Source organism: Aspergillus clavatus, genomic scaffold (assembly GCF_000002715.2).
Source record: "Aspergillus clavatus NRRL 1 1099423829791 genomic scaffold, whole genome shotgun sequence".
Classification (NCBI taxonomy): domain Eukaryota; kingdom Fungi; phylum Ascomycota; class Eurotiomycetes; order Eurotiales; family Aspergillaceae; genus Aspergillus; species Aspergillus clavatus.
In genome coordinates this window covers 389,146-405,755 of record NW_001517108.1, presented here as the reverse complement: position 1 = coordinate 405,755, position 16,610 = coordinate 389,146, and the positions used below count along the sequence as shown (strand labels likewise).

Below are 16,610 nucleotides of genomic sequence, written 5' to 3'. Positions count from 1 at the left end.
GCTTTTTGTGTGCCTGAGATGAGAACTGAAGTAGAATGGCACGATTAATTTTATAGATAGAGCATGACTTCCCCCCCCCCCTTTTTTTGGTTGATTGTTCTGCTGGAATCATCGAGATTCCAACTTTACAGCAGCTTGCCGCCGGTGAACTCGGACCAGCTGCGGACCTCAGAGGGAATGCCCTCGGGACGGGGCAGCTTCGCGTTCATGGCCTGAGCGAAGAGGAGAGCGGTCTAGAAAGCGAAGGATTAGCATGTGTGAAAAGCAAAATCGGATGGTGAAGAAATCCTCATACCTTAGTCTCCATGAAGAGGGGCACGCCGAAGTCGACAGCGTTACGTCTCATAACGTAGTCCTCATCAAGCAGAGTCTTGCCACGAGACTTGGCAAGGTTGAAGCATCCGTGGATGTCGTACTTCTGGAACACTTCACGGAGGGTTCTCTTGTCCTCCTTGGGGAACTCAATCACCTGGACGGAAACCTTGTCCTTGGTGGCGGACTGGAGGTGGGCCTGGACCTCGGGGCTGGCGGCAAAGAACTTGTAGCCAAGAGGGTTCAGGTAGTCAACGATCTGTGCCAGAGCGGGGTTGTTGATATCTCCGCCGAGCAGGATACCCTCACCGGGCTCAGGCATGCGGAAGTTCATGGTAGACTGGAAGGAGGCCCAGTAGGCCTCGACGAGATCCTTGCCGAAGCAGGCAATCTCACCGGTACTGGACATCTCGACGCCCAGGAAGGGATCGGCACCGGCAAGACGGGTCCAGCTGAACTGGGGCACCTTGGTGGCAAGGTAGTCACGCTTCTCCTTCATCAGATCAACGGGCTCAGGGACATCACGTCCGACAAGCGCCTTGGTAGCGACATCAATGAAGTTGGTGCCGAGGACCTTGCTGACGAAGGGGAAGGAACGGGAGGCACGGAGGTTGCACTCGATGACCTTCAGCTGAGGAGCAGCACCTTCCTGGTCGGCCTTGATGATCTGCATGTTGAAGGGGCCGGTGATGTTCCAGGCCTTGGCGACCTTTTCAGCGATCTCCTTGACACGGTCCATGACATCCTGCTCCAGAGAGGCAGGAGGGAGAACCAGAGTGGCATCACCGGAGTGCACACCAGCGGGCTCGACGTGCTCACTGACGGCGTGCAGAAGAAGCTTGCCGTTAGCAGCGACAGCGTCAATATCAATTTCCTGAGCGCCCTCAATGAACTTGGTGATGACGACAGGGTGGTCAGGAGAGACAGCGCTGGCATTGAGCAACTTCTCCTTGAGCTCATCCACGCCGTAGATGACGCTCATGGCAGCACCGGACAGGACGTAACTGGGACGGACCAGGACGGGGTATCCAACAGTCTCAGCGAAGCGCTCAGCCTCGGAAACCGAGGTAAGCTCCTTCCACGCAGGCTGATCTACACCAATGCTGTCCAGGATCTGGGAGAACTTGTGTCTGTCCTCAGCCTTGTCAATGTCCTGGGGATCAGTACCCAGAACGTGGGCGCCACCAGTCTCCTGGAGACGGAGGGCAATGTTCTGGGGCAGCTGTCCACCGACGGAGACAACAACGCCACTGGCGGCCTCCAGCTCGTAGATATCCATGACACGCTCGTAGCTGAGTTCCTCGAAGTAGAGCTTGTCAGCAGTGTCGAAGTCAGTGGAGTAGGTCTCGGGGTTGTAGTTGATCATGACAGTCTTCTTGCCCATGTTGCGCAGAGAAAGGGTAGCATTGACGGCACACCAATCGAACTCAACAGAGCTTCCGATACGGTAAACACCGCTGCCCAGAATGATAATGCCGTGGTCGTCAAAGGTGACATCGTGGGAAGTAGCATTGTAGGTGGTGTACAGGTAGTTGGTGTCAGCCGGGAACTCAGCAGCCAGGGTATCAATCTTCTTGACCCAGGGTCTGATGCCGAAGCTCTTCCTGCGAGCGCGGACCTCATCTTCAGTAGAGCCAACAAGGAGAGAAATCTGCTTGTCGGAGAAACCAAGCTTCTTGGCCTTGAGCATCATCTCCTTCTTGATGCCAAAGAGGCTGCCGATCTCCTTGAGTTCGTTGTTGCAGTCGACGATGTTCTGGAGCTTGTACAAGAACCACTTGTCAATCTTGGTCAGCTCATGGACCTTGTCCACGGAGTAGTTCTCGTGGAGCATGGCCTGGCCGACGGCGAGCCAGCGGCGGTCAGTGGGGTTCTTCAGGACCTCATCCAGGTTCTCGAACTTGTCACCCTGGAAACCGACAAAGCGAGGATCGACCTGGCGGATAGCCTTCTGGAAGGACTCCTCGAAGGTACGGCCGATAGCCATGACCTCACCGACGGACTTCATGGCACTACCGATATCGCGGTTGACATGCTGGAATTTGCTCAAATCCCAACGGGGGATCTTGGTGACGATGTAATCCAGACTGGGCTCGAAGTTGGCGGTGGTGGTCTTAGTGACGGCATTGGGAAGCTCGGGCAGAGTGTGGCCCAGACCGATCTTAGCAGCAGTGTAGGCAAGGGGGTAGCCAGTAGCCTTGGAGGCCAGAGCGGACGAACGAGAGAGACGAGCATTGACCTCAATGACACGGTAGTCAAGTCCATCGGGCTGCAGAGCGTACTGCACGTTACATTCACCAACGACACCAAGGTGGCGAACGATCTTGATAGCGGCTGTGCGGAGCATGTGGTACTCCTCATCAGACAGCGTCTGACTGGGGGCAACGACGATACTGTCACCAGTGTGGATACCCAGAGGGTCGAAGTTCTCCATGTTGCAGACGGTGATACAGTTGTTAGAAGCATCGCGGACGACTTCGTACTCAACCTCCTTCCAGCCCTTGAGAGACTTCTCAACCAAGATCTGGGGGGCGAGGGTCAGGGAGCGAGAAGCCAAGTTCTTCAGTTCCTCGGGATTCTCGGCGAAGCCAGAGCCCAGACCTCCAAGCGCGTAGGCGGAACGGACAATGATGGGGTACCCGACCTCCTCGGCGGCCTTCAGAGCCTCGTCAAGGGTGCTGACGGCGATGGACTCGGCGATGGGGATGTTGATCTCGTTCAGGGCCTTGGCGAACAGATCACGATCCTCGCTGGTCTCGAGGGTCCTGATGCTCGTTCCGAGAACCTTGACACCATAACGCTCAAAGATACCCATGCGGTTCATCTGCACACCAAGGTTCAGGGCGGTCTGACCACCGAAGGACAGGAAGATACCATCGGGGCGCTCGCGCTCAATGACGTGAGTCACATATTCGGGGGTAACTGGGAGGTAGTAGACTTCATCGGCAAGCTTGTGATCGGTCTGAATGGTCGCAATGTTGGGGTTAATCAGAACCGAGGTGACGCCAGCTTCCTTGAGAGCCTTGAGGGCCTGAGAACCTGTAATTCGAGGGATTTAATGTTAGTCAATCTGAATGGCAATGGAATTGCGGTCTCCCGTTTTCTTTTGATCTTTTTTTTTTTTCTTTTTCCCTCTCACTCAATTTTCGCGTTCCCGTAGCGATCCCCATCCCAGAAATCAAATTGCGATCTACAACACCCCCAACGAGAGGTTTGAAAACGAGCATGATTGCAATCTGCCGAAAAGCCAAATTGAATACCCGTGCGACTTACCGGAATAATCGAACTCTCCAGCCTGTCCAATGCTCAAACCACCACTACCGATGACCAGAACCTTCTTCACGTCCACCAGGTTGCTGCCAGGCTTGACAACACCGCTGGCAATGTAGCTGTCAGCGGAAGGGGGGTTTGACGCCTCTGAAGACAAGCGACGAAGAGCGCTGGAGAAGGAACGGAGTTGCTGTGATCGCAATGGCGAAGCGACCTTCTGTTGCAATCGCAGAGTCGAAGCCGTCGACCGGGCCGTAGTCTGAGAAGTGAAGGGGCGCAGAGCGAAAGCGGAACGACGGGTCTCAGCCAGACATCTCTGGCGAAGGAGGGAGGACGTAGCCTGCCCGCAACGAGCGGCGAGAACCATTGCGCACTGCGCTTGGAGAGAAATAGTCGAGGAGAGAAGACTAGCGTGTGAATGAGTCAATTGACCGAACAAAAGACTCTAGACTCCTGCTTGCCTTGTTCCAATGAAGGTCAAAGCGAGGAAGAATCACTCTTCAAGAGAGAGCTCTATTTCTTTCTTCTTGTTCCACCGGCTCTGCTTTAATCCTTACAGTCCCGCTTCGTGTCACACGCCCAATGATCAGAAGAGGACTAAAGAGGAAAAGGGAGAACGGGAACCTAGGCCTTTAGCCTGACGTGCAGTAGAGGGTTTTGCAGGGAAGGATTGGAAAACAAGAAGAAAAGAAGAAAAGAAGAGAGAGAGAAGAGAGAAAGGAAGAAAAGAGATGACTCTAAAGAAGAAGAGGAAGAGGTATGAGTCAATGCGTTTTTTTCCCTGGAGACACAAGTCTCCGCTGGACCAGAATATTATTTCGTCTGTCCCCCGTTCTCTCTTCCCCCCCAGAGGGCACAAATAATTCGGACTAACGACAAGACGTCCGGTCTACGGAGGCCTTTTTTTTCCTTTTTTTCTTTTTTTTTTGGGGGGGGGGGGGGCTGTCATCCCAAGAGAACGCTCACCGCCTGTCAATACAACCAATCACCATCACAGATTCTGAATATGGTTGGATCCAGGCACCCAGAAAGACCAGTATGGCAATTCTCAAAAGACTTCATCGTCCTTCTTCAGTAACTCAACCAGACTGCCCAACCAGACTGGGGCAGTCTGGCAAAACTGGCTGGGAGTCGCTGAGTCGCTAAATCGCCCTGGGTGTCTCGAGAAGCGCCACTAATGACATTGTGGGTAGGTTGGTCCTCATCGTCGGCCATTTCGGGATTAGAACCATTCCTACAAGCGTCTTAGTGCCAGAGACTACTGTGTACCTAGCTGCATACGGAGTAGCTACTGTGCACTATCACTCTCTACCTAGTGCGAACTGCGAATGCTCTCCAGTCTCCACAGATCACTGATGCGCCATGCTGGTAACTACCTACCTACTTAAGGCCTTTAAGGCTGGGGGGTGGTTGGGGCAATCTGAATCAACTCCAGAGATCCCCAGCAGATTCCGAATCCTTGTCAGCGAAATACACGTCATAGATCAGTCCCTTTAAGGATCTTATTCTTCAGTCATGGGAGGTTGACTCATTTACTCTGTACAAGGCCTGCAGTTTAATACCCAACTGCTCGAGGGGAAAAATTTTCGTCACTGGATGATCAATACTGTTCCAGGATTCGAGTTCGCTCCGATTTCTCGCTACGCAGCTTGGCGTGGACAATTGCGGGAATCGGAGTGTCTCCACGTTCCAAGTCTGGAATAAGTCCAATACCAGGCTGGGATAATCGGGGATTCGGGGAGACTGGAATCCTTGGTTGGTTTGGTTCGAATTTGCCGGTTGACTGGGTTTCTTTCTTTTCTTGCCGTGCCGATATCATTATTATCAAAACCTCGATTGGCAAATTATATCTAGAAAGAGATTGAGCCTACGATTGTACGAATTTCTGAAAAAGAGTGTTTCTTGCGCCCATCTCACATCCACCACCCCATTTCCAGGCCTCGTGATTTCTCGTCAATCATCAGCCTCGAGTTTTCCATTCAGCTTGGTCCACGGGCCGCTAAGTGGCTTCTCAGTTCGGATTTGTCTCGCGCGAGATCTGGTCGAGCGAGCCTCGGTCGCCCAGATGTCTGTGGCATCGTCTCCTGGTCTTTGCGCGTCTCGTAACGTCGCCTCGAGGTCCTGATTTAACATACTGTACACCTCTTGTAAAACTTGTTCTGCCTCTGCAGCAGTTTCTTGACCCTCCGCTAGCTTCTCTTCCACGGACTGCTGCTCGTTCGTTCCTGCCGCTTCGGAGGCAAATGCCCACGCTTCGGCCAGAGCAACAACCTCGTCTGACTTGGTCACATCAGCCGCACCCGTCGCATGTCTCAAGTTGATGTGCTTAAAGCGCGGTTGATGGGCCAGAAGTGGGTATTCGGGCAGGAGATGGCTTTCATCGCTCAGACGGTTAAGCATGCGTAGGGTGGTAGATCTTTCTTTAGCGAGCATACCCGACAGGTAATTCTTCTGCAAAGCTAGCGCGCGTTGGGTCTTTGATAGAGGAAGAAGAAGTTCGCTGGTGAACGAGAGGACTTCCAACGGCTTGAGAGTTGACTTTTCCTCGATGGCGATCTTCCCCAGATCGATGGAGCGCTTGGAAGATTTCGTAGGCGCCATTGTGACCGGCTGACAAGCTCTGGCAGCTGTATCAAGAAGACGCTTGCGCGCTTCGACGTAGGCAGCATATTGCGCCGCGATCTGCACCTTTTGCTCTTCAATCATGTGTGTAGACTCCGCGATCTCCTCGGGGGATATTTCTTGTAATGGACCATCATCAGTACTTCCCACACTCACCAACTTCTCCTCTACCCATTGTACCAGCTCGTCCCGTGTTCGCTGCAGTGCCATCACCTTGACTGATGAGGGTACATCGTCACTGTGAGAAGTGTGCTGCGCTTGCATTTCCTCCAGGAGCATCTTCTCCCGGTCCAGTTGAGCTTTGGCACGTATCACCGCCCTCTCCAGTTTATGCACCAAGCCTTCAATACCATCATCCGCGCCACGCCCGTTTTGTTGACTCCCATTATCAAACTCTTCCGAGGGGAGGGCTTGTTGACCGCCACTTAGTCGGTCATCGATACAGCCAGTAATGCTCGAGTCTCGTTCTTTCAGTTCTTGCAGATAGTGTTGGAAGACCTGCAGTTTCGCATGCCGCCGCCGGTCACGGAGGAGTCGGAGGTAGGCTTGCAACTCAGCGTTGGGATCAAGGGGCGGCGCCTCGATTCTCGTGGCGCTCTTCAGATCTTTGGCCGATGACAGCTTCTCGGATAGAGATTCATATTCCTTCCGCGCAACCACATTGGCATGCAACGCTTGCAAATATTCCCTCCTTAACCCGGTCACTTCTGACGGAACTCGCTTGACGTTGACGACGGCCTCTTGTGGTACGCATAGGGAGAGGTGGGATTGGTTGTAGACTTGGTACTCTTCTGACTCATTGTCGGCTAATTCGATGTGCGAACGGAGATAGGAGGTCAAGGCTTGTCGGATACGGAGAGCCTCCTGTCGGGTTCTGATATAAGGTGCCAGTGGTCTGGCAAAGGGAGGAATGTCGATTGGAGTAGCAGCAGCTTCAGGTCGATGAGCCATGACTGTGGAGGAAGTGCGGGTGTGCAATTTAAGATCAGGGATCAAGAATAAGTCGCCATAAGTTGACCTTGACAGGAATTGTTTGAATGGTTCCAGTGCTCACGACTTGCATGCCTCCAACGATCAGCGTCACAATCATTGTTCTGTTGCTTGAGAGGTGTAGATCATGTTACGTAAGCGGCGATATAATTGTTTATTTCTGTGTTGACCTCGAAGCAGCAACCATAATATGATTTGGCCAGCACAGGGCCAGATCAGCGCTGTCGAAAAAAATTAGAAACCGAGTGTGATCTGTCATACTTCTTACCTTTAGCTGGGTATTGGTCTCCGGACAGAGCCGTGTGGTGATCAAGGTGAAACGTCCCATATGCGAAGGTACTTCTGAGCATCAGTAAGGGATACTGCACACTACTATGCCGATCAGGTTGATGCCCTCTACCTGAACGGCCATTTATGCATTAGAAGCGTTATCCTCTCTATTTATATCAACTTCTACAAAGATATTGTCTGTGGCCTCTCCTTTTCCATCGCTGTCGATCGTCGATTCTGCGTCACTGTGGAGGTGATATGATAGATATATATATTGATCTGCGGGCAGATAGCCCAGCATGCTTTGATCGAAAGCGAGCAACAACAACATGCTCCTAACGCCAAAAGTTTCCAGCTACTATGCAGCACAGAATTGTTTTTTACTAACAAGCCAGACATCGCGAATGGGCATCCTTCCAGGGCATGCCAGCCAAATCTTGATAATCGACACTTACCTCGGAATGCCCCTCGATCTGACGAGGATGCAGCTGCAAATGATAGCTCACCAATGCCTCCTAGCTTTAACTAACTTGGCACTGCGTCCGGCTGCTTGACGGGACAAGCTGGCTGGGGCCATCCCTTTCAGTTGTCAAATGTCGCTGTATACCTCTTCATACATAGTTTATCTTGGGGTTTGATGCTTTACACGAGTTACTCCGATGATAACCTTCGCAAGCCGCTCGCAAGACTTCTACTACTTAGACGAAGGCGCTGATTACATTGGTTGACGACATGCTGTTCATGGATGGGATGTGCCTCATATGCGGACCCTGCATCATCTGTACGGAGTTCCACAGACTTGCAGAAGCATTGGTGGCACCCTCCTTCATGGCTGGTATGTTTTGGGTTGACATACCCAAGGACCTCAATCAAGGGATGGCCTCGCTTCTAGCTTCCAAAGAGTTTCGATACCCTCCTTGATCTCTCAGCTGTTTCCTATTTCTGGGTTTCCGTTCCTAGACAATCTTTCTGACGCTCAAATCCCCGTCGTCGTTGCAGTTGCCCGTCTCTAGACCCCCGGAGACCCCCGTCTGCCTGCGACGGAATCACAAATATCTACCTGGGCCACACAGAGACTCTCAGAGAGATAATATGTCTACAGAGCCGAGTCCTGTTTCTATCCCTTCTCCAAGCTCGCGACGCCGTGCTGCAACTGCGATGCAACCGTCCACGACATCGGCTATGATCTCTCGACGGCCCTCGCAAGGAACCGGCCAGCTCGGTCTTTCACTGCCTCAAACCACATACACAGGGAGCTCTGTGCCCGTGGCCAGCGAGAATGGTACCACAAGACTAGCATCAAGTAAGTAGCCGGGTGAAAGTGTTCTAAGGGAGCTTCAAGCTGAGACCTGTGGAGCTCCACTGCGACATCCCAAGCCCCTTACGCCATCAGATCTTCATTCAATGGTTGAGCAGGAACAAGAAGCAATGGTGAGACGTTTCCGTTTCGACAGGGTTGACACATGTAGTCTAATCCGGTGAAACATGTGTGTGCAGGTGAATCGACTCTCACGAGAACTGTCTTTGCTTCGCCAGCAGACATCTTCCGTTGCATCCACCACGTCTTCCACCTCCGTCACGATGAATGACTCTATAGATGGATACCACTCGCCCTACTTGATCAATACAGCTCACCCAACGGCCTCCCGGCGTCATCGCTCATCATCTAGTCTGAGTTCAGCTTATGTCCCCGTGGTGCAAGGCTCCAGAACAGGAAACGGCAGTGGCATTGCACGGTCGAGAGAAGCCAGTCTATCGCTTGCATCTCCGCGTCCGGGTGATTTGCCACGGCCCAGTCGTGCGCCATCCATCACCTCTCGACAGTCAGAAGGAATGTTGCCATCCCTGGCGACGTTGATGCACAAGCAACAATCACATAATTGTGAGCATATGCCACACCATATTTCTGCTTCCCTTCCAAGCGCCCGGAGAAGCTCTATTTCCCACCAGAAGACACCAGCTCTCGGTTGTATGTCTCGTCAGGATGTGCAGGTGTCTCAAAGGGGAGAGCTTGAAGCTATCAAATTCGAAAACGAGACACTTCGTCGCCGCGTACGAGATCTTGAGCTTGTTGTGAAGAAATACCGCGAACGAGAATCTGCTGCCGTAGAGAAAACCGCGCAAGACATTGTATCCGACCTGGGGATGAAACTGGGGAAGGCCACCGTCATTCCCAAGGACGATGCCAAGGAGGATCCTTAAGCCTTCAGCGACAATACTAGCTAGGTAGCTGGCACTGTGGCTGACGTTGTAGATACTCAACCTGGTCAATCAACATTTTGATTGATTTTCTCAACTCTTTCAGCTTCTATTACTTTCTATCCATGCTATGACCCCAATTTGACAATTTGACCATCGGAGCTATACTCTATCTATCCCGTTTCTAGAAGTCGTACTGTTGAGGGTTGAGCGTTGAGTCTTTTTCACATGCGAAACGGACTCCACCGTGGCGGTGCAACTCGAGCCCCTCGCAACGTCATCTGTGGCGCAATCACGGGCCAGGCTGCTGCCAAAATAAATACATCATCTCCTGCTGTTCTCTCTTGACACTCGAACATCGCATCTTAAATCATCTACACGATCATCTCTACAAACTATACTCTCATCTTCCTTCCGTGATAAATCTCGTCTGCAATGTCGGAACACAACACCGTCCACGTCTCGGGCATCTCGTCCGGTACCACTGATAAGGAGGTCAAGGACTTCTTCAGCTTCTGGTATGATGACCCTTTTTTTGAAAACAATTGATGAACATCTACTAATCCATTATTCTTCTCTCAACAGTGGCAAGATTACCTCCATCTCGGTTACTCCCGTTTCTGGCGAGCAAGATGCTTCCAAGTCAGCAACGGTGACGTTTGAGAAAGAAGCGTAAGTCTACCCCGCACCACCCCGCGTCCTCGCAATTTCACAGCATGATCATGCCATTTATATTCTTTCTTCCTTTCTTTTTTTTCTATCTGTATCTACGTAATGTAGCTTGATCTCAAGCTAACAGCATTTTAGAGCCGCAAAGACAGCCTTGCTGCTGGACCAGACTCAATTGGGCCCCTCGACGGTGCACGTCACTGCAGCCCACACCCTTGACGATATTGCCGGAGACCACGCCGCCTCCGCAGGCGCGGCCAAGGACGAGAACGACCAGGATCTCGAGCAAGAGGATAAGCCCAAGTCCCGGATCATCGCGGAGTACCTCGCCCAGGGCTACGTGGTCAGCGACAATGCCATCCAGAAGGCGATTACCCTAGACAAGAAGCACGGGTTCTCCTCTCGCTTCACCAGTGCCTTGAGCAACTTTGACCAGAAGTACCATGCTACCGATCGCGCCAAGGGAATCGATGAGAGTTACAAGATCACCGACAAGGCCGCCAGCGGCTGGCGTGGACTCCACTCGTACTTTGAAAAGGCTCTTGATACCCCCTCCGGTCGCAAGATTCGTGACTTCTACGCGCAAACCGACAAGCAGGTGCGCGATATCCACACCGAGGCTCGCAGACTGGCAGACATGAAGGGTGGCAAGCAAACATCCGACGATGTGCCTGCTGCCGCTGGTGCTGAGGCAGCCGACGTTGCTCCAAGCACTGCGCCAACGTCGCAACCGGCGGGTGCTGCGCCCCCTGCTGAGCCTAAGGCATGAATGTAATTAATGACTGGATGATTTGAGCCAATTGTTGCAACTGTTTCTCTCTTCTGTATTGTTTCTGATTGTCATGACTCGGCATTCCCCAGCCTTTTTTTTTTTTTTTAAACCTTTCTTTGACAGTTGTCTAAAATAATAAGTTTATTTTGCAGAAGCTTATGTCTTGATAGATGTACTGATGTAGTTTACCACCAACCCAATCCAAATACTTCATCTTCAAACTACAAACAATCAATAAAAACTCCCAAGTGTCTTCCTTCAGAAGAAAAATTGAAATCTTCCATCGTAATCATTATTCAGACTCATTTCATATTTTCTTTAAAAAAAAAGAGAGAAACAAGAACGACGAAAAGAAAAAAAGAATACATCAAATATAACCGCGCTCCCTCCCCAACTCAATGTACCTTGGAGTACTTCGCCGCCTCGATATCCTCTAGCGGATGCTTGGGATTACTCTCCAGCTTCGACTTGGTCTCATCCGACTCCCTCTGCGAGTGCTGGGGGTCGCCACGGAGCTCAGGCTCGGTCTTGCCGGCAGAGACGGGGTCCTGCTGCTGAGCGCCCGTCTGGGTCTCGGGAGGGGGCGATTGACGGCCGGATTTTTGGGCGGACATGTTGTTTAGGATTGTTTGTTTGCTAGAGCCATGTTTAGATGAATGCGATGCCAGTATGCGTTAGAGCGGGTACGAACCTGGTAGATGGAGATTGAGATTGAGGATTTGAAGGTGGATGGTTAATGAACGTATGGCTGTTGGAGAGATGAATGAAGTTGTTAAAGTACGGCCGTCCCAGCTTTTTTGTTTTAAAGCATCGATGGGGCAAGGCTAAGCTAAGCTGCAATTTTGTGTCATTACTGTCTGCTGTGACAAACAGGGTCGTTTGTGCTGGACCTTCATCATCATGACGTCTGGGGTAGAGTGGTGAGCTTCGATGGGGTCCACTGGATATAGTTATTGCTTTGGTGGTTAGCAGTCTGGCTTAAGTATGGGAGATGTAGATCTGTTTCAGTGATTGTGTTGATGAACAATGAGTATGCTTTAGTATCTAGCAGTTAGCGTGGCCTTATCATTTCTCTCTGTGAAGCTGTATTCGATACTCGACGTTCTCTCTCTGTGCATTGTGCGGCAAAGGACACGATTTCAGAGATGGCGTCATCAGCGAGAGGACTCTTCTTGGTTTGGCAAGTTTGCATACCATACTCACGTGACACATACACTCACCAATATATCTACTCCTACAACAAGATAGTCACAAACTACGGGAAAGATTTTTGAATCGGTCTCTGCGTCTCATGTGTCTTCTGGTATTCATCGGATGCATCTCATTTGCTCATGTCAAGGGCATAACATAGGCCTTAGCCAAAGTGCCAGGATTAATTGGGGGAATCTGAATTTGTGCAGTACATGTATGCAACGTGGATTGGGGGGAGGGGACGGGAAAACAAAAGGGAATCTGGGACTTTTGTGGGGAAAAGGATATAGACGAACCAAAATGACCATGACAACATTCGAGACAAGAAGGAGAGCGATCTAAATGATAAGAAAAGGGGGAGGGGGAGAGAAATGAGCATACGCAGCGTGAAAGCAAAACAGCCGTCAAGACTGGCGTAGCATGTCTTATATCATAAAAAGTGGTGGAGTCAGCAATGGTCGACAGGTTCATTTCGTCGACTTGTCATGTCATCTTCTTCCTTTTCTATTTTTGTTTCTTTGTCTTTGGTTTTTTTTTTTACTTCAGCTGCAGGTCATGCCTCATTGGGTTCCGTTGGCCTGGATGCCAGCGGCGGCTGCGGCTGCTTCGGCGTTGGCCGCAGCCAGCGCCTTGGCATCAGCCTCATGGAAGACGGCCTGGATGACCTGCTGTTCCTCCGGGCTGAGGATCTTTGCCAGATTCTCATACAGCTGTGGTTGCTCCTGTTGAAGGCCTAGAAGAGTTCATGTCAGCCCAACCACATCTTCTTGAGCTCGACAAGGCACAACACTTACTCATAAAGACATGCTTAAAGAGACCATAAGGCTCGATCTTGTCCAATGGCGTCTCAAGCAAGCTTTCCTCATCCAACTCATCGTCATCGTCATCGCCAAAGGAGCCGAACTTCTGTGCCTGGAACATGCATTAGCACAAATTCAAACCAGATACTAAGGGTGGTGAAGCAAGACTCACTTCTTGGTTCAAGAAGTCAAGGTAGGCAGCGCTCTCGTCCGCGACATCACCCTCGGCTGTGCCCTCCAGCTCATCCTGGTCGGTCCATTCGATTTCACCGTCCCAATCGTTGTCCTCATCCTCTTCCTCACCTTCATCGTCGAAGGTAAAGTCCGACTCTTTAGTGGCGTCCTCGCGGTCTAATCAAAGTCTAGTCAATACACTGAACGTTCAAACAGCATATAAATTCGGACACTTACTCTTGATCGCTGCAGGCAAAGTCTGGAAGAGTCTTGTGACACCCTGGAGCAGTCTGGGCCAACCCTGCTGCACGCTTACAGGAACATCGCCAGCGTTCAGAGTCAACAAGGAGCTGATTGCTGCGATAGACAACTTCTTATCATGAACGCGCTTGAAGTTGTCAATGTTGGAGAACCAAGTGCTGAAGAACTTGTTCGTCCAGCCATTGGATTCCAAGACCTGAAGACTGAGAGCGGGGTTGTAGTAGATAGCATTGATGACCATCTCCATCAGGTGAAGGCGGTAGGACTTCGTCCGTGCCTCTCCAGCATCAATGACGCGCATAGGGAGCTCAATAAAGAGAGGGATATACTGGTCGATGTAACCGCGCAGGTTCAGCATCACAGTCTCCGCAAGTTTGCAACCGCATATCCGATCCACGCCGCCAACCTTCTCATCCCGGAAGATATCCTCGACCATACCAACGACAGCCGCGAGGTATGCGGGATTCTGAACCAGCATTTCGGAGCCATAGGCGACATAGTTGTCAAGGGCAGGGAGCATATCCTCCAGGTACAACTCGGCGCCTGCCTTGAAGGTCTTGTGGATGAGCTCAAAGGCCTGCCACATCGTCGGCGAGATGGATTTCGAAGCAAAGGTGCAGCTGTCGATAATCTCAAAGATCTCGTTATACAGATCGTAGAGCTTATTCTCAAGTGTGATGCTGATGACCGGCATGAGAATCGTCTCAAGGTGCAGAAGCACATCAGGAGTGCTTTCAAGAGTAAGGATGAGCGTTCCAATGGTCTGCAGAACACCCAAAGCGGTAATGCTCTTGTCGTCCAAGAAGTCTCCATAGGTGTCTTCCTCACCCTTGGCAGCATTTCTTTCCAGAAGCTCGCCAACGATACGCATGTAAGTATCACGCAGCTGCTCGCTCAGAGCCACGGCAAAAGGTGTCAGTTCTGCCGAGAACACCTCGACAAAGTCCTCCATGACATTGGCCAGGGCATCCACGTCAACCTCGTTAGCGAGCTTGAGAAGCTGCTGCATGATCTGAGGAATGTTCTGCTGCATCGATGTTCTGATAATGTCGTGGCGAATGAGAGGCTGCAGCGCGAGAGCGGCCTCAACTCTGACGGGCAGCTCTGGGTCGGTCATCGATTCCAGGATGTTGCGGTAAATGATCATGAGATTATTCGGGTCCTGGAAGTCGAGTTGCTCGAACTTTTCCAGTGTGTCACAGGCACGAGCTCTGAGGAAGCCGTGTGGACTGCGAAATTCAGGGAAGACATGTCGAACGAAGAAGTATTCGACCTGGTCGGCAATGGGGCTCTTCTTGCCCAAGATGACAGATGCCAAAGAGCCAATCATACGAAGGGCACCTTCCTTCTCTCTGGGCAACTTCTGATCATCTGGAGCAGACTCATACTTGCTAACGACGCTGTTGACGAACGTAAGAATCGAGAAGGTCTGCTTCTTGCGGTTCTTGGTGAGCGCAACGAGGAAATTTGTGGCTGCGACATCCGGCGCCGACACTTCTTCGTAGTAATTCAACTTCCGATGAAGATATTCAGAGGGATCGGTTTCGAACATCTCGATATCCTCGTCCGACTGGCACATGATGGGGAAGATGAAGTGAGCGATCAAGTTGTCCATGTGCGGTTTCAAGTGCTCCCACATCGCCTTGGGCTTGACACACTCCTCCAGGAAGATCAGAGTATAGGCAAGAGAGGGGTTGCTAAGCCACTGTCCCTTTGATACCCACTTGTCGATCTCTTGCAGATAACCCTTAAGAATCTCTGGAGCAAAAGTGCTGATGAACGTCTTCGCATACTGAGAGTAATCCGGGTTGCTGGACTTGGTCATAGTCGTGGGGTTACCGTATCTGTATGTGTCTATGAATAGAGCGTTCAGTGCTTGAGTCAGAAACCTGACTTACCTGATAAAGAGACGGTTCAAGTTGGCATAGGACCATTTCTTGCACTTCCACCAGTGGTTCAGTTCTCTCTCTTCCTTGGACTCCATCATGGCGCTAGCAGGAGGCTGCTTAGCGATGATGCGCAGGAACAGCGTGCACCAATCGACAGTTGCTTGATGAGACTGAAGATGGGGCGAAAGCTCAAACTGGAATCACCAAACGTCAGCTTCCAACACTTTTTTCCTATCCAAACCCCATCATTTCTCCCCGGGATCACCCACGTAGATAGCATGCTTATAAGACTTGACGACGATCCGGAGCATTTCCGCGGCTTCCAGACTCTCCTCGTCGACCAATTTCAATCCAATGTTCAGCAGCTGAGGGAACGAATGCTCGATAATCTTGTCGAACTCCTCCCTCTTCTCCCCAGCCTTAAATCTGTACACCCGGCAGATGGCCAGCAGACATTGCAGCCCAGCGTAAACGGAGTTGGCATCGTTAGTTCCCAGCAGCTGAAGGGTGATGTCGAGGAACCCAGGCCACTGCTCGGGGAAGTCATGCTGCAGGATCTTCTGGAGGAGAGGGACAAGCTGTGCGCGGACATTGGGGGGCGTTGAGGCCAACGCAGGGATCAGCCTTTCTCGGAACCCAGGCTTCTCAGCCTCTGGGATCGGTGTGCGTAAGGGACTATCTTCGACGGGCGACCATCCACGGTTGATTCTGTTCTTCAGGTAGACACCGGCTGCAGTTGATAAATTTTGTAAGTCAGATATCAGACGAGACGTAGAATCGGGGTTAAATCTCTAGGTGTGGGCTGCCAAAGCAGTCCAACAAGAACGCAGGGAAAAAATCTCGGGGATCCAGGTGGGGTGAAACCTACCCGAAAGCTGAACAGCATTGTTCTGTTCGCCCTGCAGAATATCCAGCAGCGCATTTATGAAGCCAGGTTGTGTCTCGGCCTGCGAAGATCCCCAGAGTCAGACAAAAATTCCTAAGGCAACGTTCCAAGCCTCTCATTCCACGGCCCGTCAACACATACATATTTCAGATCCAATTCAGCTTGGCGTCGATTATCCGCATTTGCGTCGAGAGTAGACTGGATGCGGTCTCGGAGAGCTGCAACATCCATTTCGCACCAACAACGGAACCCCGATGAAACAAGAAATCAAAACTCCAGGTAAAATGAAGCCCCTTTCACGCAGT

General features: G+C 51.3%; 6 protein-coding genes across 6 annotated transcripts, besides 2 other annotated features; 2 read left to right on the top strand and 4 right to left on the bottom strand.

Annotated features, from left to right (window-relative positions):
* Window positions 1-125: 125 nt before the first annotated feature.
* Window positions 126-3,949, bottom strand: ACLA_069100 (carbamoyl-phosphate synthase (glutamine-hydrolyzing) CPA2; the record flags this gene model as incomplete). The annotated part of the gene is made up of 3 exons (XM_001275307.1): window positions 126-233; window positions 296-3,351; window positions 3,586-3,949. 3 exons carry the CDS (start codon window positions 3,947-3,949, stop codon window positions 126-128), a joined length of 3,528 nt encoding a protein of 1,175 aa, XP_001275308.1.
* Window positions 3,950-4,262: 313 nt separating this feature from the next.
* Window positions 4,263-4,312: a microsatellite.
* Window positions 4,313-4,482: 170 nt separating this feature from the next.
* Window positions 4,483-4,510: a microsatellite.
* Window positions 4,511-5,535: 1,025 nt separating this feature from the next.
* Window positions 5,536-7,155, bottom strand: ACLA_069090 (uncharacterized protein; the record flags this gene model as incomplete). Its single annotated transcript, XM_001275306.1, has 1 exon — window positions 5,536-7,155. The coding sequence occupies one exon, from the start codon at window positions 7,153-7,155 to the stop codon at window positions 5,536-5,538; it is 1,620 nt and encodes a 539-aa protein (XP_001275307.1).
* A 2,280-nt stretch (window positions 7,156-9,435) lies between these two features.
* ACLA_069080 (uncharacterized protein) lies at window positions 9,436-9,666 on the top strand (the record flags this gene model as incomplete). The annotated part of the gene is made up of 1 exon (XM_001275305.1): window positions 9,436-9,666. The coding sequence occupies one exon, from the start codon at window positions 9,436-9,438 to the stop codon at window positions 9,664-9,666; it is 231 nt and encodes a 76-aa protein (XP_001275306.1).
* A 432-nt stretch (window positions 9,667-10,098) lies between these two features.
* vip1 (putative actin cytoskeleton protein (VIP1)) lies at window positions 10,099-11,101 on the top strand (the record flags this gene model as incomplete). The annotated part of the gene is made up of 3 exons (XM_001275304.1): window positions 10,099-10,181; window positions 10,249-10,335; window positions 10,471-11,101. 3 exons carry the CDS (start codon window positions 10,099-10,101, stop codon window positions 11,099-11,101), a joined length of 801 nt encoding a protein of 266 aa, XP_001275305.1.
* A 310-nt stretch (window positions 11,102-11,411) lies between these two features.
* ACLA_069060 (uncharacterized protein) lies at window positions 11,412-11,718 on the bottom strand (the record flags this gene model as incomplete). The annotated part of the gene is made up of 2 exons (XM_001275303.1): window positions 11,412-11,420; window positions 11,509-11,718. 2 exons carry the CDS (start codon window positions 11,716-11,718, stop codon window positions 11,412-11,414), a joined length of 219 nt encoding a protein of 72 aa, XP_001275304.1.
* A 1,137-nt stretch (window positions 11,719-12,855) lies between these two features.
* On the bottom strand, window positions 12,856-16,536 carry ACLA_069050 (putative nonsense-mediated mRNA decay protein (Nmd5); the record flags this gene model as incomplete). The annotated part of the gene is made up of 8 exons (XM_001275302.1): window positions 12,856-13,028; window positions 13,090-13,207; window positions 13,268-13,446; window positions 13,507-15,374; window positions 15,429-15,613; window positions 15,689-16,149; window positions 16,288-16,366; window positions 16,447-16,536. 8 exons carry the CDS (start codon window positions 16,534-16,536, stop codon window positions 12,856-12,858), a joined length of 3,153 nt encoding a protein of 1,050 aa, XP_001275303.1.
* Window positions 16,537-16,610: the final 74 nt, after the last annotated feature.